Below are 27,134 nucleotides of genomic sequence, written 5' to 3'. Positions count from 1 at the left end.
CCGCCCAGTGGAAACTAAATGCGTCAAGTTTTGTTTTGTAAAGTTTTTCTCTGCCATGTTTTACGTGTTGACATGAAATGGTAAGCATGAAAGTCTATCATTGTATTTGTTTTACAGTTATCTGAACTGTTAAAGAGATTCGGAATAAAGATCGTGAAGTCAGGAGACGGGAAACATCAGGAAAAGATGTTTGCAAATACTGAGAGAGGGACAGTTTAGGCAGTTAAAAGGCGTATTTTATGAACGGAGTTTGGTTTATTTCATATTACTCCGTAAATAAGACAAGAACAGAGATCGACATTTGGCGTACGACTGTCAACAAACTGAGGCTTTTTTTAACGAAGGAATTAAACGTTATATCCTCCCGCTGTGTTAAAAAAAGACATACATTTTCGCTTTGTACTGTATTATTGTTGCGTTCACATTCCGACGCTTATATCCGCTTATTGTTCCATACGTTTCCTTTTTACAAAGGAAACGGTACAATACCCAGAGTATTCAGATCCTTTACTTAAATAAAAGTAATAATATCACATTGTGAAAGTACAAGTAGGAGACCTGCATTCAGAAGTAAAGGTATATATGTAATTTAAGCTAATAAAAGCTAGCTTGATAGTCTAGCATGTTGCCTGAGTCAGTGTTTTTCAATAATGGAAGATGTTTTTTGATGAATGTAACTGCTGTATAAATGTTTATGTTGCATTTTCCTGCTGTAGAGAGGTATGGTTTAGCTAGTTTTAATTACTTCATATGCTGTTGGGAAGGTTACTTCTACCGCAATGCATCTGGGATTATAATCATTATCACGTTTATAGCGTTGCTGTTGTGTGATAACCACGTATCTCCTCCATCAATAGGTCAGATGAGCTTATTCCAAATCTGCTTGATAAGGTTTATTTATACTGTTTTCGTTTAGCTTAAACTGTTTTAAAAAGGAGATTGTGCTCTTTTTGTAGTTTGTGGTGCCCAACCCTAACCCTGAATGTCAATCACTACTTATACTTTTTAAATGCATCATTTTAAAATCAATAAATTAAAATCTTGTCTGTATACTGTATAGTTATTTATTTTTTCTCTTTTTTCTATTTATTCTTTCTGTTTTATCTATTTATTATTACTTTTCGAACGTCATTGAGGGTGAAGAGCAAAGTAAGAATTTCATTGTATGGTGGAACTTGAAACAATGCAAATTAAATATAGGGAGAAAAGAAATATCCATATATAAATGAGAGATAGTGAGATAAAATATACATCCTGCATGGTTTAGGGTCTTACTAAATATTTTATTATTATATTATATGTACCTTGCCACCTTTTAAGCTTAAATAAAGATATTAATTAAAGCAGAAATGTGGATACAATTACAGATATTTTGGCCATGCATTCACACATTTTAGAGATGGTACGAATTGGCGACACGGAGCCTTCCTTCTGACTCATAGCGGTACAGAATCCAAAATACGGCGAGAATATACCGGTGTATCGGGATCAGGTTTGCAGTCTACATTTCAAATCTGACGATTTTGAACAAGACATGACATCAGAGGCGGGCGTCTTAGATTGAGGAAGTGTAGTTTAGCGAGCTCCCAGGCCTCCACCAGATGAAGCTTTTTACGTAGTCTGGCGGAGGTTTCCCAGAGCCCATTGGAGAAGCGGATAGCATCTTCCAAAGACACACAGCCAAATTGCATATTTTTTCTAACAGAATGGCATCAGCGCCCCATAACAGCCTGATAGGACTGAGGTTGAAAATCGGCAAACTGGCCCTTTGGAAGCCAGATTGTCTCGTGCACATTTCCAGGTAGACTGTGATTTATAAACTGTAGGTTTGTGTATGCTTGTTTTAATAGATTGATTCTTTTTTGGCACACGCCTTGTTCAGCTGTTATGTGTACATTTTTGAGTGTCGATCCTCCTGTTTTGTAAATGAGATCCATGGATTGAGTTACGTTTTGAATTGTATGACATATATTTATTGAATTTTATAAATAACAACTTAAAGTTAATAAAAATAGAGAGAATTCTCATCCAAAATATTTAGTATTTCCTGTTTCTTGTTGACCCAACAGTCAAAGACAAATGACAAATCAACAGTGGATGTTTACCTTTGTCCAAAAGCAGAAATATGTTGCTCATTTGTCCAAAGTTTGTATGAGGTTATTAAATATAAACACACACACACACACACACACACACACACACACACACACACACGCTTTAATGCTGTTCGGGTCTGAGAGCCTGGGAGTGTTTAAAGAAGAAATATATCAAGAAAAAAAACTTTTTCAAGGTCCTGGTTTCTCTTTTATTGTGTGTGTGTCTTAGAGCGAAGATGAATGAGGATGCGTTCGAGGTCCCCGAGAGGACCGAGTACCGCTACCTGGTGCAGGAGGAGGGGGAGAAGGAGGTGCAGTACGTCCGTCACAGACACTACATCAACCCTCTGCTGGTGCTGTCCAGACGCTGCATCTTCCTCATCTGCCTCTTCGTATTTGCTCTGCTCTCGCTCGCCGCCTACCTGGGCTACGTGGCTCAGACGCTGCCGCCAGGGCTCGCTCAGGTGTCAACAGACTGCGGAGAGTTCAGAGGAAGACATGTAAGTTCAGACTCCAGGTTTCTGGAGAAGAAAGATATAACACAACCTAAATGCAAGATATGCAAAAGCTAAAAACATGGTTTATCTTTATTTAATGAAAATAAACAAATAGCTAATTCTCTATTAGCCTCATGTTTTACATCACAGCACCTCTTCTGCCTCTTTTAGATACACAAGCTAATGTCTGATTAAATCCCTGAATTCATCTCTCTGGATACTGAAATACATCTTATTTCAGCGTCTTTTTAGATTAAGTCTTTATCAATATTTTTCACATGAAGATGCTTGTACAAAAAGAGCTATAGAGAACGATTGTCACACTAAAAGCATCATTAAACACAAACTAGTTAAAGTTCACCATTGCCTTGATAAAGAACAGTAAAAACATAAAGTTTAGTCAGGAGGATCATTTGTGAGACACGTTGTATCTACAAGAAAAAGTTGGTTTGAGAGCGAAGCGATGAGGAAATCCTGAGCCTCTACAGGGGATATGAATTACTGCTATGAGAGCAATATCTATAAAGCAACTAAATAATTTTTATTTTTTTTATCTGTGGAGCTTCGGGGTTATTCCTGGGTTTTAAAAAACAAATGTTGAAACCCTCTGAACTCGAGTCTCCTTCTTGTTTTTACCCTGCGGGGCTTTCACTTCCTTTAAAAGATGCTGTAACTATGATTTATGCATTTAAATGCTGATTTTGCAGAATTCAGGAAAATACTTTTTTTCAGAGGCACTCAGCTTGAATGCGTTTTGCATAAAATATTTGCATATTTATGCCTCACTTTAGCATTCAGGTTTTCTTATAACTTAAAGCTGTTTGTAATTTTATTCCTCATGATGTTTCCCTTAAAGGAAAGTTTAGCTTGGATGTTATTCTTGTAGTTTACACCACATGTTTATCACATATACACAGCTGACAAACACCATCACACACCGTTGGATCAGCAGACGGATTTTACATCATGCAATTTAATCACTTTGCGGCAAAAAAAAAAAAAAGTCGTCGAAAAGGTCCTTACAATATTCCTCTCAGTAAGAGAGCTGGATAACTAACACATCTGAATCTACTGCACCTTGGCGTATCTCTCACAGAACTCATCAACATTTCTAACAGTTGATTAATCTACATTTATAAAATTGAGATGCAAAGATCAACCAGGACTCCTTCAAACATCACGAGCACAAAGACGAGAAAACACTGCACGATGAGGCTCACATCCCTTTAAAAACAAACAAATGAGATCAGGCTTAAACAGTTTGTGCTCCTGCTAAAACACTGAGGTGTTTTTAGTTACAGTTGGTAAAGACTGAACATAATAAACTTTATCAGCTGCTACTGCTTTTTTTTAAAATTATTATTCTTGGATGGGCTCAGTTAATGTAACTCTCGAATCCTTCTGCAGAAAAATGGGGCGTACTCCTTTAAGGGAATGCCCTATGCTGCTCCGCCTGTTGGTAACCTGCGTTGGGCCCCGCCGGCTGATCCGGTGTGCAAGAGCGGGTTGATAGACGCGGGCCGATTCCGTAGCATGTGCCCTCAGGTGAGGCCGATGTTGAGCACGGGGAAGGTGATGGGACAGGAGGATTGCCTCTTCATCAACGTGTGGACGCCCTCGCTGCAGCCAGACGCCAAGCTGCCCGTCATGGTGTGGATCCATGGGGGATCGCTGCAGATGCTCAGTGGAGGAGAGCCGGGATACTCGCCCACAGAGAAGCTCGCCGCAGACACCGGGATAGTTTACGTCAGCTTCAACTACAGACTCAACGCATTCGGCTTCATGGCTCTGGAGATCCTGAGAGAAGGTTCTCTAAAGAACACCTCAGGTCAGTCAGAACCTGTGTGTGTGTGTGTGTGTGTGTGTGTGTGTGTGTGTGTCTGTGTGTGTGTGTGTGTGTGTGTGTGTGTGTGTGTGTGTCTGTGTGTGTGTGTGTGTGTGTCTGTGTGTGTGGGGGAGAGTTAAGATCTGTTTCTGAACTGATCAGGAGTTGCAAAACAAGACCTTTTATTAAACATATTTCAGGATTAGCAAAAATATTTCTGAAATCCTAACATAATTTCACAACACGTTACATTTCATGGCTGCACGGTTACAAAATCTGGATTACCGGAGTTCTTAATGGGACTACAAAGGCCTACTTTGTCCACAGGGGGCGCCAAAATCCACAGAAAATGAAAGTTTCTCACAAATTAAACATGTTATGTTTGATATTAATGATGTGGTGCTGCGATTAGTGCTGTCGCCTCACAGCTTGAAGGTTCCTGGTTCAACCTGGTTCAGATGTAGCGGGCCTTTCTGTGTGGAGTCTGCATGTTCTCCCCGTGCATGCCTGGGTTCCCTCCGGGTACTCCAGGTTCCTCCTACAGTCCAAAGGCATGCTCGTTAGGTTCACTGGTGACTCTAAGTTGCCCGTAGGTGTGAATACGGGAGTGAAAGGTTGCCTGTCTATGTGTGTCAGCCTTGTGACCTGTACAGGTATAACCCCGCCTCTCACCCAATGACAGCTGGGATCGGCTCCAGCCCCTCCCCCAACAACCCTGAACAGGATAAGCTGTATAGATGGATTTATTTAAAATAGTAAATGAAGAATCTTTGCGTTTTGGACTGTATGTTGAAAAAAAACTAAAAGAGTAATCGATTAATCGTCATACTTCAGTAATTTCAGTACTATTTTAATCAGAGTCTTTCTTTACCTAAGTGTTTGTACTTTTACCTGGTTGTGTCTTTACCACTTCTGTTGTGACCTAATTTAATCGAATTAACAAAATTCAGTGTACGACCAAAAATTCATAAAACAACTAAAAATGAGCCAATTTTAAAGCTCATTTTGTGTCTTTGGGGTCTTTTGGGACACATTTCACATAATTCCCTGTTTGTACAAAATAGAAGTATGTTGATTTCTTGTTCACGTCATACATATTTAACCTTGAATGTTTGTGCTTACTGTATACCGTTGATGTGTTGTGGTATCGGCCCACAGCTCAGTCATTCCCTGGTGTCAGCAGAGGTCAAATACTGGACAAATGTAACTAAAATTTAGCGCAATAACATGCAGCGATAGTTTTCCACATGCTCAGCTAAAGCACATAAATTACAGCTAAAGCCTAAATTACAGTTTGAAAGAAGTTAGAATGAGCATTTTCTTACAAGCTATTTACCACTCAAGCAGACTCGTGAAATATTTACGCTGTTTGCTTTGCGCTCTCAGTGGGATTGAAGCAGAAAGTCCATACCTTTCCTTTAAGATGTGAATTCTTAATGGACGTTAATGCAGGACGGATAAATGGAGCTAATTTCCTCTCTCTTCATTTTTTCCTTGCACTCTGTTGGACTCAAATTAGCGTGTTGTGATTCAGCTGGGTAATTTCTGTTACATAATAATAAAACGCTCACTGTGACCTTGATGTGAAGTGACCTGTTAAATGAGGCAGTTTGCATGACATGATGGCGTGATGACACGAGGCGCGTGAGTCCTTTTCTTTGAGCTGCAGTTCTAATTTTGAATCCTCCTGATTCCACGGCCCATTTCTCTGCTCCCTCAGCGTGAAAAGAGTTAAATTTAGTCCAAGCTGCCAGAAGCTGGTTTGGTTTCTGACAGAGAAAATGGGACATCAGAAACAAGGCCACATAAAAGCAGGTTCTCGCTGATAATCGACCCTCCCGTCCCCCCTCTCTCTCCACAGGGAACTACGGCTTCATGGACCAGATCGCAGCTCTGAAGTGGGTCCAGAGGAACATCCACATGTTCGGAGGAGATCCTGGGAAAGTCAGCATATTTGGACAGAGTTCAGGTATGAAAAGTTCAAAGATGTGTCAAACAGTCCTGCTGTGAAAAACACAGTTTGTCAGACCTGCTTTAAAGGATCAACAGAGGGAAAGTACACACAATCTCAGAGGGACATATATATAAGTCGTGAGGACCAATGCCAAACTTCATTGTGTCACGACAAAGGGGGTTGATCTGTGAAACAGCTGTAGAGAGGAAATGAAAACATGTAAGACGATAAGCAAGTTTAAACAAATCTTTAAAAATAACATTCATCAGATATAAAAAAGAACAAAGGGCTAAACCTGACTTCTATCACTTGTGCTGTGTATCTTTGTTATTATATAATTATTGTTTTGTTTTTGCATTTTTGTTGATTAGCTCGTCATCTGTATTGCAGGGGTCGCGTTAGCCAAATATTTTCAGTCTTTGACATTTTTTAACAGAAAAATCTGAAGGCTGTCCGTCACTGACAATTATTTATAATTAGTGCTGTCAGGCGATTAAAAAAAAAGTATGAATTAATTACATCAATTAAGTCGGACGAATTGGGTCTTCATTCCATCCATCCAGTATCTTCCACTTATCTGGGACCGGGTCGCGGTGGCAGCAGGCTCAGCAAGGTGACCAAGACGTCCCTCTCCCCAGCAACATTTTCCAGTTCCTCCTGGGGGATCCCGAGGCGTTCCCAGGCCAGACAGGATATATAATCCCTCCAGCGAGCTCTTGGTCTGCCCCGGGGTCTCCTCCCAGTTGGACGTGCCTGGAAAACCTCCAAAGGGAAGCGCCCAGGAGGCGTCCTGACCTCAACTGGCTCCTTTCGATGTGAAGGAGTAGCGGCTCTACTCCAAGCTCCCTCCGGATGTCTGCGCTCCTTACCGTCTCTCTAAGTTTGATCCCAGACATCCTGCGGAGGAAACTTATTTCAGCCGCTTGTATCCGCGATCTCATTCTTTCGGTCACGACCCAAAGCTTGTGACCACAGATGAGGATCGGAACGCAGATCGACTGGTAAATTGAAAGCTTTGCCTTCAGGCTCAGCTCCCTCTTCACCACGACGGTCCGGTACAAGGCCTGCTTTACAGCTGACGCTGCACCGATGAATCTCACAATACATTTTAGCCTCACTCGTGAACAAGATCCCGAGAAACTTAAGCTCCTCTAGGGTTTAGGCTTTTAAACAGCGACTGATTTAGGTTTATTTAAAAGGAAAAGACCGCCGCTTATTCAATGAGTTTACAGCAGGGACATGCAGAGGTCATGTTTACAAAGCTGCTGTATACAGTTTTATGCTCAGTGACGTGTGAGGTCAGGGATGTGATTAATCTGCACTAATTGTTTTTACACCCTGACTTTGATGAAGATTTTTACATTTTTACATTTTTACAGACATTTTATAGACATTTTATAGACAATTAATTGATAAATTATTAAATAAGTTTAGTAAGTATTTAGAAATAAGTATAGATTAGTTGACGAGCACGAGAAAATGGATCTCTGCACAAATCCAGTATCATGCACCTCATGAATTGAAAATGCAATAAAAGACTTTTACAGGGTTATTTATCAACATGACCCACTAAACTGCTCTGATTCTGCTGCAGGTGGGACATCAGTGAGGGTCCTGATGATGTCTCCGCTGGCTAAAGGTCTCTTCCACGCGGCGGTGGACATGAGCGGCTCGTACGTCATGAACGCGACGCTGGAACAAGCCGAGTCCGACAACCTGGTGTTCCTGAATCAGACGGGCTGCAGAGACCTGAGCTGCCTCAGACAGCTCTCCATCAGACAGATCCTGCAGGTACCAAACCTCTCTCAAGTCTCTTTAAAGTTTCTGATAAGTTTTTCTGATGTTTCTGTCGTGTTTTTATTCTCGAATGTATCTTAACTATCTTAAGGTGGTGATCCTCTGATCTGGAAATGTCAGATTAGCAGCCACCTCTTGTGGTCAACATAAATAATTACATCAGAAATGCTCCAATCACAGCCCAGATTTTGGGTCATGTGATCTCTCTGGCCTGAAAACATTTCTGAACAATGGTGGCCATCCGAGCGCAGTGTACCGAGGAGAAGGAACTTATACTGATAAAACATTACTCTGTTAAGTGAATGTGTGGAGAACATCTGTCAGATTATTGAATATAAACTAAAAACACATTGGAGATGGTTTACTGCCGTGAAATTTGTCAGTGAGCAGATTTGTATTAGATCGTTTGAGCTAGCTTAAATTGCTGTCGTACTAGGAGTCGCTATGGTAACGCCGTAGTTGTGACTGGAACGGAGGAGCACAGTGAGATAGGCCTGTTGCCCTGTGTCTCATCGTGTTGCTTGTTGATGTTTACGTTGTCTGTTGATGTTCATGTAAAAGTTGATCACCACCTTTAAGTTCCTCTCAAGTTTCTTTCAAGTTTTTTTTATGTTTCTCTCAATTTTTTTCTTAAATGTATCTTAAGTTTATCCTAAAGTTCCTCTCAAGCTTCTCTGTCTTGATAATCTCAAGTCTCTTTCAAATTGATCTAAATGTCTTTCTCAAATTTATCTTGTTGATCTTAAGTTTGTTCATCTGACGTTTATCTCAAATTTATCTCATTATCTTAAGTTTATCTCGACTTTATCGTAGCCTCTTACCACTCTCCGGCCCGCCGGCGGGCCGTCATGGCGATCACTGCAACATTTGCATATCTGCTACGATGCTTACTTTATGTTGTCACTCATGTGTCACATCGTTAGAAAGCTAAGATTCTCAAGATTCTATTGATATAAACCATTAAAAGATACAATCACCACAGCGGGTGCAATTAACGCCAACAATACATAAACAAACAATTACAAAATTGACTTAACTCACCGATGAAGGCTCGCTGTATTCCACTGATGCATATTATTTTCATAAATTCACTCCTGGTACATTGCTAAAGGTCCAGATGATATAATCCAGTAAAGTATTTAGTCCAAAAGCATTATTCCATCAATAAGTATCCATAGATCGCCGTTCATCGTTACTAATCGGCCGTCAGAAATGCCTCATTTCCCCGTGTATTTACTGTAATAACTTCATATTCCCTTTTAATTACCGCTCCGTTCCAATATCAAAATGGAGGCGAGCTTCTCAGCTTTCTATAGAGGTCTTATTTGAACCAATAGGAGCTTCCATTACTGATCCTCAGCTTACAGTAGCCAACGAGAGTCGGCGTTGAAGGAAGGTGCCTGTTCCTCTTTGACTGAAGGCAGAGCCGGACAAATGCAACTGAACAAAGTGTGATTGACGTCAGCTGAAAGCCAATGAAATTCTGAACACGGCAATATATGATGCGTGTGGGTAACTGTAGATGCAAGCCGAGGAGGGGGGAGCGTAAAGGGAGAAGTGGTCAGGCTGAGCTGGCTGCGTCTGTGCGCATTAGGTGCGTAAACAGAGAGACCCGTCTTAGAGCCGTTGTTTTGGACTGTAGACTCTCAAAGTAATGATTATATTGTATAACTTACACATATATATTTATATTACTTTATATTTATAAATAAATAACCCTTATTTAGAGTTATGAATGCGCATTTTGTCGATCGCTTTCTGTGTTTTACCTGTGCGTCTGCTGACCTGCAGGAGTTTGTGTGTGTAATATAACATATATTAATTTATATTATTACATAAATAAGCCTTAGTTTGAGTTATGAATGCGTTTTGTCGGTGCAGGCAGTGTCATGCAAAGACGCCAGTAAAGTGCTCGTCCTGGGACGTGCCGTTGTGCTTTGATCTCGCTCTGACTGTTCTCATGGCTGCCATGTTGCCAACAGGCTGTGAATTTGCATACAGAGGAGGGGGGCTAGTGGGGGGCTGTTATAATGACGTTACCAAGGACCTGTAAAAAGTTGATTTTATAAATAGATGTGTACATGTGTGTGCATGTAGATATGTAAATAGTTTTCTGTGTTACTTTTTATATAAACTTTTTTTTTTCCCATCTAGCACTTGTTTTGACTCTTTTATATGCACAAGTTTAGTTTCAAAAGGATAAAAGTGCACTAAAAAGTTGTTTATGCTTCAATAGTTCTGTGTCAGAAGTACTGACAGTGAATCTGGATATGGGATAGGGCACCTCTAAGTGTCACCTTTCATTAGAGCCCTGAACCATGTCTGTAGCTTGAAGCATTCAAAAGTTATAGTCATTTAACCTCAGTATGTGGCCTTGGTTTGCATGGGTCCTTTGGAGTCTCCAAGTGGTCCATTTTGGAAACGCATGGACCAACCTTTAGAAAAACAGGTGTAAACAAATTAATTTTTTGTGTTATTCTTATCTACTTTGGACTGAGACAAGTTTACAACTTTTGCTAGGGCCCTATGGTGTTTTCCAGGTCATACCTGTCAGTGTGATCCTCTGCAGGCTTTTTTTGCAAAGAAAAATTCAGGCGACAATAAAAATTTGAAATTTCTTTGTTGTTCCAAATTAAATAACTTAATGTCAGTAGCACTGACAGTGATTCTGACTGTTTGAGGAGGAAATTCAAAGTCTTACCTTTCAAACAAGCCCAAAACCATGCATGTACCCCAAGTGATTCAAAAACAGACCTTTATTTACTTTTTTAATGCTTTTTCTAGGCATTTTAGGCGAAACTGCCCGGAGTGATAGAATAAGAAATCTACTGATTGTCATGATATTGACATGGCGTTAGCTAAAAATATTATAGATGGCATAGCGAAACCGCTGACCCATATTTTCAACCAGTCTCTACAAACAGGCATATTTCCCAACCAAAAGAAAACAGCCAAGGTCATTCCCATCTATGAAATTGGAGATAAGCACTCTTTCTCAAACTACAGACCAATTTCTCTCCTTCCACAGTTCTCAAAACTCTTAGAAAAACTTTTTGTCCAAAGACTCGATCAGTTTATTGAGTGAAAATGTTGTTTAATGAAAGTTCTCAGAGTGAAAGCTGTTTGTAACCAACAGACCAAAACCCAAATATATTCAGTTTATAAAGACAGGAAAAATAACGCCAGTGATTGAAACCATGAATCAGAACCTTTGACAGTGTCAGAGCAGAGCTTCAGTGAGAGATGTACATCTTTGAACCTGTGCAGCACATTTTAGAAAAGACATGAACATATATATATATATATATATATATATTATTATATATTCAAACAGAAATTATTTTTTCAGAAATAGAATTCGTTTTTTTTATACGCAGGTCATCACGGTCATTTGGTGACTGTGACATCACGGTAAATGTATTTACATTACCATGGATCTATTGTCATGTTAAAATGTATTTCATTTACTTGTAGACACTTAAAATACACACTTTCAAATACAGTTCAGGCAGTGTAATGTCTGCACAGTTCACTCCCTATCAATTGATGTCTCGTGAGTCGGACGGAAACATTGTTTCCCTGGTCCAAAATTGTCCCATTTGGACGCTAAAAACCAAACCACAGTCGTGAGGCAAACGGCTAGATGGTGATGTTTCTACATCCTTAAATGTGCTAGTCCAGCCTTGTCCCATAAAGGAAGAATAAATTACCATAATATTGCTATGAGAAAGGAAAATGCACGTCTTGGTTTATTTTTTATCATAAAAGCACAGTTAGTTGTGTTCAGGTGGCCATGGGACATCCAGTCCAGCTACGAATAGTGCGATTACTCCATGCCTATTTCTAAATGTAAATAAAATATTCTATTTTGGTACATCTTCAAGATTTGTATCTCACCATTTGAATCATTTGGTGTTCTTAAGAGCCAAAAAATGTATCCAAGCAGGTTTTTTTTTTACATTGACAATGGCAAATTTGTGCAAAGTATTTAATAAAACATGTTTGATTGACAATAATAAATGCTAATTTATTCACATTTTGTACTTCTTAAAGATGAAGTGGATGTTGGCAAGCAAGCAAAACTAAGTCATTATCCACGTTCTAGTTTTTTATTAGACAGATAAAATCATTTTATGGTTTCAGTTTGGTGAAAACATCAAATTCAGATGAGGAAAATGACCCAGATCATTCGAGGCTGATTTTAAAGTGGACCTTGGAGTCACAGCAGGACGTCTAAACAGTGTAATTAAGATGTACACACTTTAAAATGATGAAAGTGTTGTTGATTGATTTATTGGTTTGTGTTCATCAGCTTAATGTTGGAAAATAAATATTGTTTAAACATCCGACAGATGCCCAGGTCAGACAGGACGCTGGCCAGAACATGTCAGAACTTGGAGCACATCAAATTGTTAATCTGCACATAAAATGTATAGTATGATATATGCACACTGTGGCAACATGTTTCAACATCACTACAATGGCCAGGGAGGTCATCCTGCTTAAGGACAGTTATGGTCAGCACAACTTGTATTTTGGGACTATTTTTGAACTATGAACTATGACGTCAAGTCTTGATCTTGACGTTATTTTCCAGACAAACTGTTCCAGACTGAAAAATCCCAAACCACCAAAAGCCACAGTGCATGTGACTATAACCATGACTATACACACAGATGGAATATGAAGAAAAGGAAGAAGAAAAGAGGAGAAGAGAAAAAAACATGATAGCAAATACATAATGATATTTCATTGAGATAAGAATCTATTGATCCCTGTGGGGGAATTCACAGGCTACCCAGCAGTATATAAAGTAATTAAAAATACCTCCACCTCCAACAGCTGCTACTAAGTGATAGACACATTAATGAATCAATTCATAGAATGCAGTAACATTATTTCATTTGATACGTTTATGATATTAAATAAATTGATGAGGCTCTTAAAGGGGAGTTAGGGCAGCAGAGGTTTATTCAACAAATGATCCAAACACAGCCTATAATGACTTCCTGTCTACTTTTACCACCCTATACGACAAACACTGTCCTATACGAACACTAAGGAAGAACAAATATGAAGACAAACCCTGGATTACTAGGGGACTAGAAAATGCTTGTAAAAAGAAGTTTTCTTAAAATCTCGAACAAAGGAAGCGGAACATAAATATAAGAAATATAAAAATATGTTGACTAGTGTAATGAGACTAAATAAAAAAGATTGATTCAACAAACAATTAGAACCGAAATGATACACAGGGTACATGGAAGGTGCTGAACAGCATGATCAAAAAGGGCACAGGGAAAGTGGACTATCCAGATGACTTTAATAAAAATAACCAATCAGTTATAACACAGACAAAGGAGACTGCTCATGAAATCAACGATTATTTTGTGAATGTTGGCTATAATTTAGCAAAAGATATTGTGGACCCATAATAACGTATGTTATACGTACCCATAATGTAAATGAAAACTCATTAAAATAAATCCAAATACCACTTTTTTGAAGAAATTGATGAAATGGAGTTAGTTGATGTGGTCAACAAGTTTAAGTTCGTCCTAACTTTGTCTTAAGTTTTTTCAGTTTGTCTTTTATTGGTCTCATCTTGAAACTTTATTTCTTCTTCTTTATTTAGCTGTAACGTTTGTTTCTCTCATCTTTTTAAGTTTTTCTAAATTTTCTCTCAAAGATTCAATGTTGGATATTTCTGTTTCTTGCCCATGAGCGCCACCAACTGGCGATAATCAGTAGTAATGGGGGCGCACTTCCAAATTTAACCAGACGTCAACGGCTGGCTCCCTTTATCAACTCTTGATTTTCCTCGCTTTCCTTTTCAGACTGTTTGCTTCATCTGAGCGTCGAGTTTGTTTCTTCTTCTTTGGATTTTCACTTCTTGTTGAAGTTGTATCTGTAGTCATCCATCTGTTCTTTGTTTGTTCAGCCATAGTAGATTACTGTTTACTCGTAATGCTCACAGAAACCGGAAGTGCAGCCACTTAGCTCCGCCTACCCTCTCTGGCAGACCAACCACTGCTGTCGCCACAGTCACCCAGTCCATAATAATACTACATACTGCAAATGCAAAGGCTTTCATCAGTGGGCCACAGGCTCAGTCACCATTGTGTTACCTCATTGGGCGATAGATAGAGACTTAACAGACATTTACATGAAAAAGTTTGACTTCAGTTTCTCTGTTTCTGTCAAGTTCATTGAAACTGTTAGTTTTGTTAAATATCACGCCTGTACTGGATTCTTTTCTGTTATTAGATTTTTAAACATAAACGATCCTTTTGGACAGATATTTCTTTTAATATTTAAGACATTCATAAAAGATGTGACTCTTAGCTCGTCTTTACGAGACATTTTTAAATTATTTTTTTAATGGCTCTCTCCTTTCCATGGATCACAATGTCTCACTCAGGTATAAGTTTCTGTCAAGTCTCTCTCAACTTTGAGAGTTTGTGTGTCAAGTCTTTGCAAAGGGATCATTTCTGTGCAGCTTAAAAGACCTAAGAACAGAAAAGATCCAGTTCAGTTTCTCTCACGTTTCTCTTAACTTAGCTTTAGAGTTTTACTGTTAAACCTTTGCCAAAAATTAATTTCCGTGCAGTTAAAAATCCAGTACGGTAGTTTTTCTCTTTAATATTCCTTTTTAATATTTAAAGTATTCATAAAATCTGAGATTCATAGCTCAGTTGAGACTTTTTCATACTTTTTAAAAATGGCTCTTTCCTTTCGGTGGATCGTAACGTCTCACTCAGGTATTAAAGCACCTGAATGTTTCTAATTTGACAGACAGTTAATGAAGAAACTGGACTCTGAACTTAATGGAAGAATTCTTCGGCTGAAACTTCACACCTCCACTCAGAGAGCCCATTAAGATTCATTAAATAAAAGATCCTCTGCACAGTAAAAGAGTCATTGAAAAGAGCGTCTCACCAGAATCTCAGGATGAATTATGAATAATGTATTTAATGAAAGGAAATAATATACGAGCTCGTAGGTAAAAAGGATGAAAACTGAACTTTTATAAGTGCAGCAGTCATCATACAGCAACTGTTCGGCTTTGAAAAGGACACATCACAATACAGAGTTTGTGTGCTTTATTTTATTTTATAGTGTTTCTATTCAAATTATTTTTTCAAGATTTTAATTCAAACACAGTTCGCATTCTTCTTTTGCTTCATGAAATAAGCCAAGAGTGACACATAAGTCATATTTTTGTTGTTGTTGTTTCCACTATTTGTTCCCTTTTTTCAGTTTAGCACTGCACTACACTATTAGCCTGTAGCATCATGTTTTACCTGTTAGACGCACTTTTTTTAACTCATGTCACCATCATTTTCACAATATCTTTTAATCATATGAAGGATATTTGTCAGCCAGCGAGCTAAAGTAAGCGGCAACTCGGCTAGCAGTCCGCGAGAGCCTGCAGACGAGCAAAAGAGGAGAGATGTCTGGGAAGGTTCTCAGTCATCCAGCTCATGGTCATTCAGAGCTTATACCGTTGTGTGATGTTTTGTTCCCTCTCAGGTCCAAACTGCACAGATTTTCATTAAATAAATTTGAGTGGTTAAAAAATGTGGGTCGCAATTCGTCATTAAGGAGGTGGTGGTGGGTCCTGAGGGGAAACTGAGTCCTAACTGTAGCTGCAAATGTTTGTTTCCAGCCCTGTTGCTCTGCTGTTTCATCCTTTCTCTTATTCCTAACGTTCCTCTTTTCAGCTGTCAATACCTAATCAAGGAAAAAATGCATGAAGAAATAGCTTTTCAAAAAACACATAACACCTTCCTTTAAAATGCTATTTCCTCCCCGACAGCAACAAAAACAGTCTAGACAAAACACATAAACTGTGATGACTCAGTGCAGGAAGCCAAGAGCACAAACCTGAGACCAAATGGATAAAGATAAAAGTTTGTAGTTACTCACCGTCAGGAAAAAAGCAGATTTTATTATTTATCATTTTATTTAATGCATTTATTTATGTTTTCTATCCTCCCTTATCTCCATCTCCGCTTTCATTATTCTTCCAATATTTACTGTCCTCTTTTCCTCTTGATTATTGTATAAATATCATTCTGCCTTAATCCTTTCTTGCTTCATTTTCTTTTCTTTTCCTTATTTATATATTTTTATATAATTATATATACATATACACACACACACACACACACACACACACACACACACACACACACACACACACACATACACACACAGTACTGTGCAAAAGTTTTAGGCAGGTGTGAAAAAATGCTGTAAACTAAGAAGGCTTTCAAAAAAGGAAGCGTTAATAGTTTATTGTCATCAATAAAAACAATGCAGTGAATGAACAGAAGAGAAATCAAATCAGTATTTGGTGTGACCACCCTTTGCCTTCACTTGCACACAGTTTTTGAAGGACCTTGGCTGGTAGGTTGTTCCAAACGACTACGAACTAACCACAGATCTTCTGTGGATGTAGGCTTCCTCACATCCTTCTGTCTCTTCATGTAATCCCAGACAGACTCTATGATGTTGAGATCAGGGCTCTGTGGGGGCCATACCATCACTTCCAGGACTTCTTGTTCTTCTTCACGCTGAAGATAGTTCTTAATGACATTGGCTGTATGTTTGGGGTCGTTGACCTGCTGCAGAATACATTTGGGGCCAACCACACGCCTCCCTGATGGTATTGCATGATGGATAAGTATCTGCCTGTATCTCTCAGCATTGAGGACACCATTAATCCTGACCAAATCTCCGACTCCATTTGCAGAATTGCATCCACAAACTTGCAAGGAACCTCCAGCATGCTTCACTGTTGCCTGCAGACACTCATTATCGTACCACTCTCCAGCCCTTCAACAAACTGCCTTCTGCTGCAGCCAAATATTTCAACTCATCAGTCCAGAGCACCTGCTGCCATTTCTCTGCAGCCCAGTTCCTATGTTTCCGTGCATAGTTTAGTCGCTCTGCCTTGTTTCCATGTCGGAGGCTTTGTGGCTGCAGCTCTTCCATGAAGACCACTTGTGGCCAGACTTCTCCGGACAGTAGATGGGTGTACCTGGGTCCCACTGGTTTCTGCCAGTTCTGAGCTGATGGCACTGCTGGACATCTTCCCATTTCAAAGGGAAATAAGCTCGATGTGTTTTTCATCTGCTGCACTAAGTTTCCCTGGCCGACCACTGTGTCTACGATCCTCAGCGTCGCCCGTTTCTTTGTGCTTCTTCAAAAGAGCTTGACCAGCACATCTTGAGACCCCAGTCTGCTTTGAAATCTTTGTGTGGGAGAGACCTTGCTGATGCAGTATAACTACCTTGTGTCTTGCTGCTGTGCTCAGTCTTGCCATGGTGTCTGACCTGTGACATGAAACTGTCTTCCACAGCCTCACCTTGGTAGCAGAGTTTGGCTGTTCAGTTTTAAGCCTCCTACACAGCTGTTTCTGTTTCACTTAATGACTGTGTTTCAACCTACATGTGACATTGATGATCATTAGCGCCTGTTTGGTATAATTGGTTGACCATACAACTGATTCTAATCCTACGAAGTCCCTGACTTTGTGCAAGTGTACCTTTAAGAATTGATGCTGGTTTGAAAGCAAAGCGTGGTAACACCAAATATTGATTTAATTTAGATTTTTCTTTTGTTCGCTCACTGATCATTTTGTAAACTGATTAAAATAAACAATTATTATTTATATTTTTGAAAGCATTTTTTCACACCTGCCTAAAACTTTTGCACAGTACTGTATATATATATATATATATATATATATGTACATGTATATATATATATCATTTTTCTTTGGGTTTTGTCTTATTCAGCCATTCCCAAAGTCAAGAATCCTGTGGCAAAAAAACGTATGTAAATATTGTTGGCCTTTAAAACGTTCACACTCTTGAGCCTTAGATTAAAAAAAAGGATTATATTCTGATTTCATCAACAGAGAAATGTATTTATTTATTTATTTATTCCTTCCTTTCATGAAAAATGCACAACATACCACAAAACCGGTACACAAATCCACAATACACATTTCAAATAAAAAATCCATGCCCTTCATGTCTGAAAAGGAAAGGAAAGGAAAGGAAAGGAAAGGAGCAGAAAGAAGAATGTAATTCTTATTATTTATCTGCCCCTTATTAGAACTCAATACATCTTAGATGGTCTGTCATTTCCAATTACCTACACCATTATCTACACCCTTGGTTACAACATCATAAAACAAAATAACCTATAAAGTAAAAAAAATTTAAAAAATGACAGGCACAAAAGAAATAGTTAAGTTTCATTTGCATATTGTCTAATTTGTCCCTCTTTGTACATTTTTTTAAACTGAAAGATATTTGTACAACCTTTTAAATCCTTCTGTTGAGAATTCCAAAGTTTCACACCAACAACAGAAACACACATTTGTTTTAAAGTGGTCCGAGCAACTTGATGCTTAAAATCAAATCTCCTTCTGTGATGATCATCATCTGAGGCAAACACAAACAGTTTTTGCATGTTCTCTGGCAATACTCTGTTTTTAGCCTTGAACTAATAATGTCTGCAATTCTATTATTTCTTTAAATTTCAATAATCTTGACTCAATAAATAATCTGTTAGTGTGTTCTCTATATTCAACTTTATGCATAATTCTAAGTGCTCTTTTCTGTAATGAAATTCTGTGTGATCGTGGGCCTAGATCATCCATCCATCCATCCATCCATCCCTTATCTATACCGCTTATCCTGTTCAGGCTCGCGGGGGGCTGGAGCCTATCCCAGCTGTCAGTGAGCGGAGGGCGGGGTACACCCTGGACTGGTCGCCAGTCAATCACAGGGCTGACACATAGAGACAGACAACCTTTCGCACTCACACCCACACCTATGGGCAATTTAGAGTTACCAATTAACCTTACAGGCATGTCTTTGGACTGTGGGAGGAAGCCGGAGACCCCGGAGGGAACCCACGCATGCACGAGGAGAACATGCAGACTCCACACAGAAAGGCCCACCTTGCCCAAACTGGGGTTTGAACCTTCTAGCTGTGAGGCAACAGTGCTAACCACTGCACCACCGTGCAGCCCGGGCCTAGATCAATGCACTGCAAATAAATAATCCATCCTAATACATGTTACAGTAATAATAACAATAATAGCACCATAAGGGCAAATAATATTGGGTGAAATCAAAAACGTTTTTATTTCTTTTTGTTCTGTTCTTTGTTAATAACCTCCTGCAGCCAACCTGCAGTACCTCCGCAGCCCACCAGGGGGCTGCAGCCCACATTTTGGGAATCGCTAGCGTTGTTTCTGTCCTATTTTCACGCTCTACGTAGGTTTTTTTTGTTTGTTGCTATATAATAATATGTTGAATTTGTTGTACTATTATAAAAAATTCCCCTGTTTTTATACAGCAGGAGTTAAAAAGGGAAGTTGGAACAGGTTGGCAGTCAGGTGATGGAAATGCTGCAGGTGACAGGAGAATATTTAAAAAAAATGAGGGGAAACAACGACATAAATAAAGCTGACGCTGTCACAGAAACATTAAAATCTATCAAATTTATAGTAGAGTTTTAAATACTCTCCACTCTCTGCCCCCAGGCCATCCCCTGGCAGGTGTACCCCTCGTGGGCAGCAGACCAGGTAACAGATCTTCCTGTCAGAGGACTCTTCGTCGGCCCGGTGTTAGTGGTGGATGGATACATCCTGGAAGCTCCACCTTTCCAGGTGTGGGAGAAGAAAGGAGACTACAACGACATCCCCTTCCTCATCGGGACGACGGAGCAAGAGGCGGACTACAGGTAAGAGCTCACCTGGTTCAGTTTCATCACAGTCAGCTGTTCTTGTCAGACTGTACTCAGGGCTGTGTGTTTCCACTGCAGCCCTCCGTCTCAGAACATCTCCATGTGGACCTGGGGGGACTACAAGTGGTTCGTGACAGGTAACAGTTAAAGCAGGAACATTATTGATGATTGGTGATGGTCACATGTGCTGGATGATGGCAGCTGTGTGGGACAGTAAAAGCACCATCTGTAAATGGAGATAGCATCTTTTCATGAGTTTGAGCGTCTTTTTCAATTGTTACCAATGAGGAGAGAGCACAGAGGGAAGGCGCTGCACGTTGCATATTTTTACTCAGCACTTTTTCTTCTGTGCCCGCTCCAAGCTCTTTGTCTGGACTTTTCAGAAAGGGGCTGTTGTCGTCACTGTTTGGCAAACGATTATATGGAGCTGGACTTGTCATGCTATTAACCAAGAAAATGAAGGAGAGGCTTGTTTTGCCTGCGCCCATTAACAAAACAATAATTTTTTCCTTTTAATTGACATTGGAGTTGCTGCTCTACAGCTGCCTTGATGGGTTAGTTTTTTTGTGTAATTGTGTCTGAACTAACCATTTAAAACACCAGAGTCCCACAATAACACACCAACTAACTGATCTAAGCAGCGGTAGACCAGCAACTCCAGTGTTCTGCAAGGTAGAATTATGCTTTTGTCAATGGAGTCTGGTGTCTTTGAAGAGAGCGATGTGACAGCTGTTTCCCCCTAAAACAATCATCTTCCTCTGTAACAAAAAGGTCTGTCTCTGTAGGGATCCTTGTAATGTTGTCACACACTTAGAATAACAATCTGAGCCTGTCAAGAACTTTTAGTGGGCATATTTTGATCGGGCACATTTGCCCTGGAAGGTTACACTGCAGCCATGAAAGCCTGTTTCATGGCTGCCAGCTAAACTTCCAGGAGCAGTTTTAAAGATTTGTAGATGGAGCAGAGCTATATTAAGACATTTGTTTACGTAACTTAAATTCTATAATTTCATATTTGGGATGATGCAAGCTGCCTGGTGTAACTAAACATAGTGTGTACATTATCTCCTCCCTGTGCTGCACACAGAAAAACTCAAGTCCTTCTCTGAGAGTCTCCCCAAAGACGCGTTGAAGCTGTATCCAAGCTCCGCCCTCTACCCCACCATAGACCGCTGTCCAGAGAGGGCCTACACCACCATGGTGTCCGACATCAGGAGCACCTGTCCCAACAACGACCTGGCCTGGAGGGCTGCAGGTAAACCCAGAAAAGTGTTTGAACTTCTTTGAATGTGCTGCTTCTACAGGCCTCCTGCTTTTCTGTCCTGCAGGGATGATAATGGAGTTCCTAGATTTGATACAGATCAGTGATTGGTGATAATTAAAGGGCTACAATGAAAACCAGCAGATTCGGGGTTCTGTGGACAGGGACAGGAATAAAATAATGTCAAAAATGAGCCTCAGTTCACTCATTTATGACCAAACTTCCTGTCAATTAAGTTGTTTCTAATAATAGTGTTTTTAAATAAGTATAGTATGGCATAGTAACCTTATACTCAGGATACAGAACTTCTGATACCAGAAACCAGAACAAAAAATGTTGTTTCTTTATCAACAGATTTTGGCTTCATATGTAGGTATCTGTTTATGGAGATTACATTCAGTTATACTCACCAGAATACATGCATGAGCTCTAACAAACATAACACAAAACTAACAATCAGGACAACAGTAGACAGGGAACCCCCGTGTTCTGCAAGGACAAATGTGTGTTTTTGTCAATAGAGTCTGGTGTGGCTTTGAAGAGAGAGTTGTAACAGCTGTTGGAAATTATTTAAATCCAAAACCACTGACATCCCTACAGAGTTTTTGAGTGTGTGAAGGTATAAGTAAGATGTTTTTTTTTAACCAGAAACTGCAGTTATATCGCTTTCTTCAACGCTACCAGACTCCATTGACAAAATCACTAATTCTACCTCACAGAACATTGCTGGTTGCTGGTCTTGCACTGCCTCGTTTGGTTGATTTTGTTTGGTTGATTGTGTGACTCTGGTGTTTTAATAGTTAGTTCGGATTCATCACAGTATTTTTGTAACACACAATAACACAATATAGGCCAGCAACTGCTGTGTTCTCTAAGTTAAAATCACTCTTTTTGTCAATGGACTTTGGTGGCTTTGAAGACAGTGATCTAACATCTGTTTCTGCTTAAAATACACCTTCCTCTTTAAAGTCGAGGTGAAATGAAAAATGTCATTTTAATCCTTTTAGATCACATCCCCGGTAACATTGTGCATCTATTTGACAATATAGGCCAAAAAAATTAAAGTAAATCAATTTCTTCGTATTCTTATATCAAAATCTGATCATTTTTTCTTCCTGTAAAACTAAATTTCACGCGTGCTTACGTAAGTTAGCACCAAACAATTTCAACCAATCAATCTGCAACATTTAGCCGCAGAGCACCAAGAACGCTCGGTCAGTTAGCTAGCTACTGCGCTGTGGAGACGACTGTCTACGCCCACTTCTCAACCATCAAATCAAATCCCTCTAATGATATGTCCCGCCTGCACGTCCTGTTTCACTCGAAAATACGTCACGATACGGAAGCTAGATGCTCTCGAAATGTTTCAGCTCGACTTTAACAAAAAGGTCCATCTCTGTGGGGATCCTTTCTGTAATGTTACCCTTCGGATAACAGTCTGAGCCTGTCAGTAGCAAAAACAAGCCCTTTAAGTGGACACACTTTGATTGCAGTAGGAATTACATTGCAGCCACTGCAGCTCCAGAATATGTAAACTAACCTTTAATATTTTGAAATGATAATTTTTACTAATATTTACATGTAGTTTGCGGTCTTTACTTGGGGATTCTTTGATTTTTAATGCACTGAGCTTGTAGTGACACGTGATCAGCTGCTGTTTATAGCAGAATATGAGTAAGTTAAAAAACTGCATTAATTAAGGAAACAGTATTTATTTACTCACTGAATCTATAAGTACTCTTATTGTTCTCAGTAAAGCTGTGTGCTTTCTCTGCTCTACCTTTATGCAGTTCATTAGTATATTAGAGCATCAGTGTACATTACAAGTGGTTTTATTCTGAATAACAAATCTGGGCCCGCTTCTCTGTGAGTTTGCACGCCTGCAGAATTGTGTTTCACGTAGGTTTGGTGCCTGTGGGGCTTGTTAAGATCACTCAGCGGTGAAGCTCTGAGTAAACTGACATTTAGCTGTTGGGAGAGAAAACTGCAGGGCATCCTGGGTAATTTTAACTTCATGGTTCATTGACTTTTTTATTTTTATGCAGCCAGTTTTTACAGCCAATCTGGGATGATGATGCATAAGTGATTTTGAGGGCTCATTCCAATATTTTATTCAGGAAAGAATCGAAGTATTCTCCTTTTTCTGAATAACAAATATAGCTTCTCAAAGAGCATGACTCAGATATTTAATAAATGCAGCAAAGCAACTTATAAAGGCTGTTGATTTTCTCAATTTTTCACGATGTTTTCTCAATAGTTTCCTGCAGCACACTGTGTTTTTGTCTGATTCAAGTTATTTTGCCTCACACTGAAAGTAAATTTGATCAAACTTGTCTTTTTGCAGAGGCCCTGCAGAGCCCCGTGTACCGATATGTGGTGACGCACACACCTTCAGGACCTGTCAATACATCAGGCGACCTGCTGACGTTCCCCAGCCGCTTCTCCTTCCACTTTCTGGACATCGTGGCGTTCTTTGGAGGACTGGAGGACGCTTTGGGAAAACCTCTCTCTGATGGAGATAAGAAGTTCCAGGATCTCATCACACATCACCTCGTCCACTTCGCCAAAACAGGTTAGGATGCTTCATGCCATAGACTCTATGTGTTAGCCATAGAATATTTAAATATATAAATCAGTGAATGAGAAACTGAAACTGGACGAGCTAACAAGCCAGGTCTGGAAAGCACAGATAGACACCTACACTTTTCCCTCAAGGCAACCACGCCCCTAATTATGCAGAACATTACAGCCTTAATATAATGTAAACAGGTGAGTTGTATAAAGATTCTCCCCGTACAGTTGTCATGAAGAGAGAAATGAGCTATCGAGACCCAAACTGTTTTTTGTACCAGGCTGTAAACATGTTTATTTCTGCTGTAAAGTTTAACATGGGGCTCTATGGGGACTGACTCACTGCTGGAGACAGCCTCAAGTGGACGCCAGAGGAACTGCTGTTTTTGGCACTTCCATATTGGTTTCATTTCTTAGCCATGGAGGTTGTTGCTTGGTTTTAGCTTCTTTTTGAATGGAGTTAATGTATTAGCATCCAACACAGACATTCTGAATCTGTTAAAGGGCTAGTTCAGGTTTTTGTAAAAGGTATCCATCGATACGACCCCTGCTGGCCATTACAAAGAATGCAGGTTAAAGGCACATCTGCATTTTCTTCACTGATACTAGAGGCTGAGTCCACTCCTTATATACAATCTATGGCTGCAACTAATGATCAATGACACTTGTCTTGCAGGTAAGATGGAGGACAAGTGGCCTGAATACCCAGCAGCCACTGCTCTCCTGTCCGACAGCCTGTCAGTGGTGCAGAACTACTCGTCTGATCGGTGTCAGCTGTGGAAGGAGAACGGGCTGTACGCCTACGCCTGGATGAACTGACCACAGACTGAAGGCAGCGTTAATCCGACCCCTCACTTATTCATCACGATTTAAATCACTGCTTTGTAACAGCGCGTCGCAACCAGCTCAAATCCAGCTGCTCGGGTCTGCGTGACCAGCTGTTTGCTTGTTGTTGGTTTGAAGTTGCGCATGATTTCTCTGTAGAATATTTTTACTGTTATGAAGTATAAAAAACAGCCGACATTTTTCACTGCACTGACTTTTACAGAAGAAATAAAAACCATAACTGTCTTTTTGGCTACACTAGATATTTGTGAGGAAGTGTTCTGTATTTTGTGTGAACTGACACTTTAACAAGCCAAAGGTTTTTAGCTCCACAGTGCTGAAGTGACCAAACATCTTACTGGTTTTGGTTAAGAGTAGATGAGCTTGAAGGAAGCATGTAGACCAGAGTGATTGAAGGTGGACTGTAAAGAGAAGGATAGAAGAAAAATGTTTTTATAGCAGTAGTCTGAAGTGGGAGGGGTCTGCAGAGGCTGCCATGCACTCCTTAGGGGTAAATGCACCCAAAGGTTTTTCCACTGACAGGCTCAGATTGTTATTGTAAGTGTGTGACAACAGTACAGAAAGGACCCCAACAGAGATAGACCTTTCTGTTACAGAGGAAGAAGATTGTTTTAACCACAAACAGCTGATACATTGTTTGCTTCAAAGCCACCAGACTCCATTGACAGTTGTTGGTCTACTGCTGTTTGTTTTTTAGTATTGTTGGTGAATGAAGTGTTCAGTTTGGATCCAGTATATTATTTGAAAAAGACAGAGTTATGAATCCAGTCAGCAACAGACCAGCAACTCTTTTGTTCTGCAGGGTTACAGTGCTGTTTTTGTCAGTGCAGTTTGGTGATCGTGAAGAGAGCCAATGTCACGGCTGTGTCTGATTTGAAAAAGCATCTTGATTGAGTAGTTCCAGGAGCAAGTTTAAACCTTTAAGCCCAGACTTCCTTCAGAGTCTTCATCTAGGACTTTGGAGTTATTTTACCAACATTTCTGTTTTGAGCTTGAAGGATCATTCTTTATCTTAAAAATGCAAGTTTATGCAGCATGCCGTCTTATTTTTAATTTTCGAATAGTTCAACTAAGTTTAACATCCCTGTCCTGCTTCACAGACTTCAGAGACATTTTAAGAATAAAATCCTTCGTTGAATATGAACTTTTATTGTTCATGCTTCAGGTCGGATAGTTTCTCTGTCCACAAAGCTGTGATGCAGCCACTTCCTGTGTACGTCAAAGGGAATATGACTCAGGTGAGACTGTAAATTCACAGTTCAAATGATTGAAGTGAGAAGGGAATGTGAGTAATGAAAGCTTTATTGTTGGTTTTGTTAAATCTGTGAAGTCCTGCTCTTTGCACTTGGCCACTAACTTTTTGCACTTTGCTGTTAACACATTTTATTTCTTGTTTTTTCTTTGCAGTTTTGACTTTACTTTGTTGAACCAAATTGATGTGTTTGATACCTTTTTTATTCCCCATGTTTATGAAGCTTTTTGGTGAATCAGATTTGCTATTTCACAAATTTTGTCTTGTGTTTTGTGGTGTGGTTGTTGTTAACCACTTGTGAGCTCTGTGTCGCTTTTTCATGGTTTTCACACAGTAATTAAGCTTGGTCATCACTGTTTTTCCTGCGTCGATGCAGTGAAATTTGATCACTCCTTATAAGCTCAATAAAATGACACCACATGAAGGATTTGTGTTTCATTTGGTTGTAAAAGCAGGTGAACGTTTATGACCAGAATGTTGGTCTCGAAAAGTGTTTTTCCAGGACATTTTGATGTCACAGTGAGGTTGACCTTTGGATTCAACATTTTACCCTGTTGGACATTAGTGTCAATATTTGTCACAAATAGCAGCTGTGGTTGCTCACCATAGTTTGGGAATCACTCTCTCATTGGAAGTACAAAACAGTAACAAGGCCCTGTAATCATACACACACATAGATCCACAAGACTGAAAGTAAAACAATACACAACAGTAATCCAACAGAAATTAATTAAATGTAGATAATAATGTGTGCATCAAATGTTTTATAAATCAAACTTGGACCTTGAAACAAAACAGAGTTATGCTCACAAAAAGGAATTAAAATGTTTTTAAATATTTAATGCCCTTTTTTCATGTTTAATGTATCTCTGATCTTCTGTCTCATTTATATGTATTTCAAACTGTGAGCAGCTCATCTATTTATTTTGTGCAATACATTTTGTGTGAAAAATTTAACTCTTCTCTTTTTGGTTCATTTTACAGCTATTTATTTAGTTTCACGTATAAAGTTGAAAAAAAACAGGCATTTTACAGTTTAGATGCAGTCAAAGGTTTAAGTTCTTGCAGCAGGTTTGGTTGTAAAAGCTGCTGTTTGGAGCCTGCAATACCGCCTTTGTCCAGCAGAGGTCGGCAGCAGAGAGCGCTGCTGAGTGTTTGTGTCGGGAGACAGTTGCTCCTCCTGGAGCTCCTGTGTCTTTAAGGCCGGACCTCACAGCTCACACTCGGCTGTAACTGGTGCCACGCTGCGGCGCACGCTCAGTG

The 27,134-nt window shown here is 39.6% G+C and overlaps 1 protein-coding gene across 1 annotated transcript; it reads left to right on the top strand.

Moving 5' to 3' along the window:
• Window positions 1–26,295, top strand: LOC138593560 (para-nitrobenzyl esterase). The gene is made up of 10 exons (XM_069664632.1): window positions 1–80; window positions 2,326–2,596; window positions 4,001–4,421; window positions 6,280–6,387; window positions 7,967–8,163; window positions 19,739–19,938; window positions 20,020–20,078; window positions 21,029–21,196; window positions 23,547–23,774; window positions 24,450–26,295. Exons 2-10 carry the CDS (start codon window positions 2,333–2,335, stop codon window positions 24,590–24,592), a joined length of 1,788 nt encoding a protein of 595 aa, XP_069520733.1. The 5' UTR covers window positions 1–80; window positions 2,326–2,332; the 3' UTR covers window positions 24,593–26,295.
• The last annotated feature ends 839 nt before the right edge of the window (window positions 26,296–27,134 follow it).

The sequence above is a fragment of the Semicossyphus pulcher genome, unplaced genomic scaffold (assembly GCF_022749685.1).
Source record: "Semicossyphus pulcher isolate SPU_LCO1_2020_fin unplaced genomic scaffold, fSemPul1.0.p SCAF_1, whole genome shotgun sequence".
Taxonomy (NCBI): domain Eukaryota; kingdom Metazoa; phylum Chordata; class Actinopteri; order Labriformes; family Labridae; genus Semicossyphus; species Semicossyphus pulcher.
The sequence above is the reverse complement of the archived record's forward strand: the minus strand, read 5'-3'. Positions and strand labels throughout refer to the sequence as shown.

Excerpts from the sequence above, each read along its gene's own strand:
- LOC138593560 (XM_069664632.1), top strand. The coding sequence starts at position 2,333 with ATGAATGAGGATGCGTTCGAGGTCCCCGAGAGGACCGAGTACCGCTAC. Across the intron at positions 6,388-7,966 it reads CATATTTGGACAGAGTTCAG|GTGGGACATCAGTGAGGGTC; the intron begins GTATGAAAAGTT and ends ATTCTGCTGCAG. Across the intron at positions 23,775-24,449 it reads CGTCCACTTCGCCAAAACAG|GTAAGATGGAGGACAAGTGG; the intron begins GTTAGGATGCTT and ends CTTGTCTTGCAG.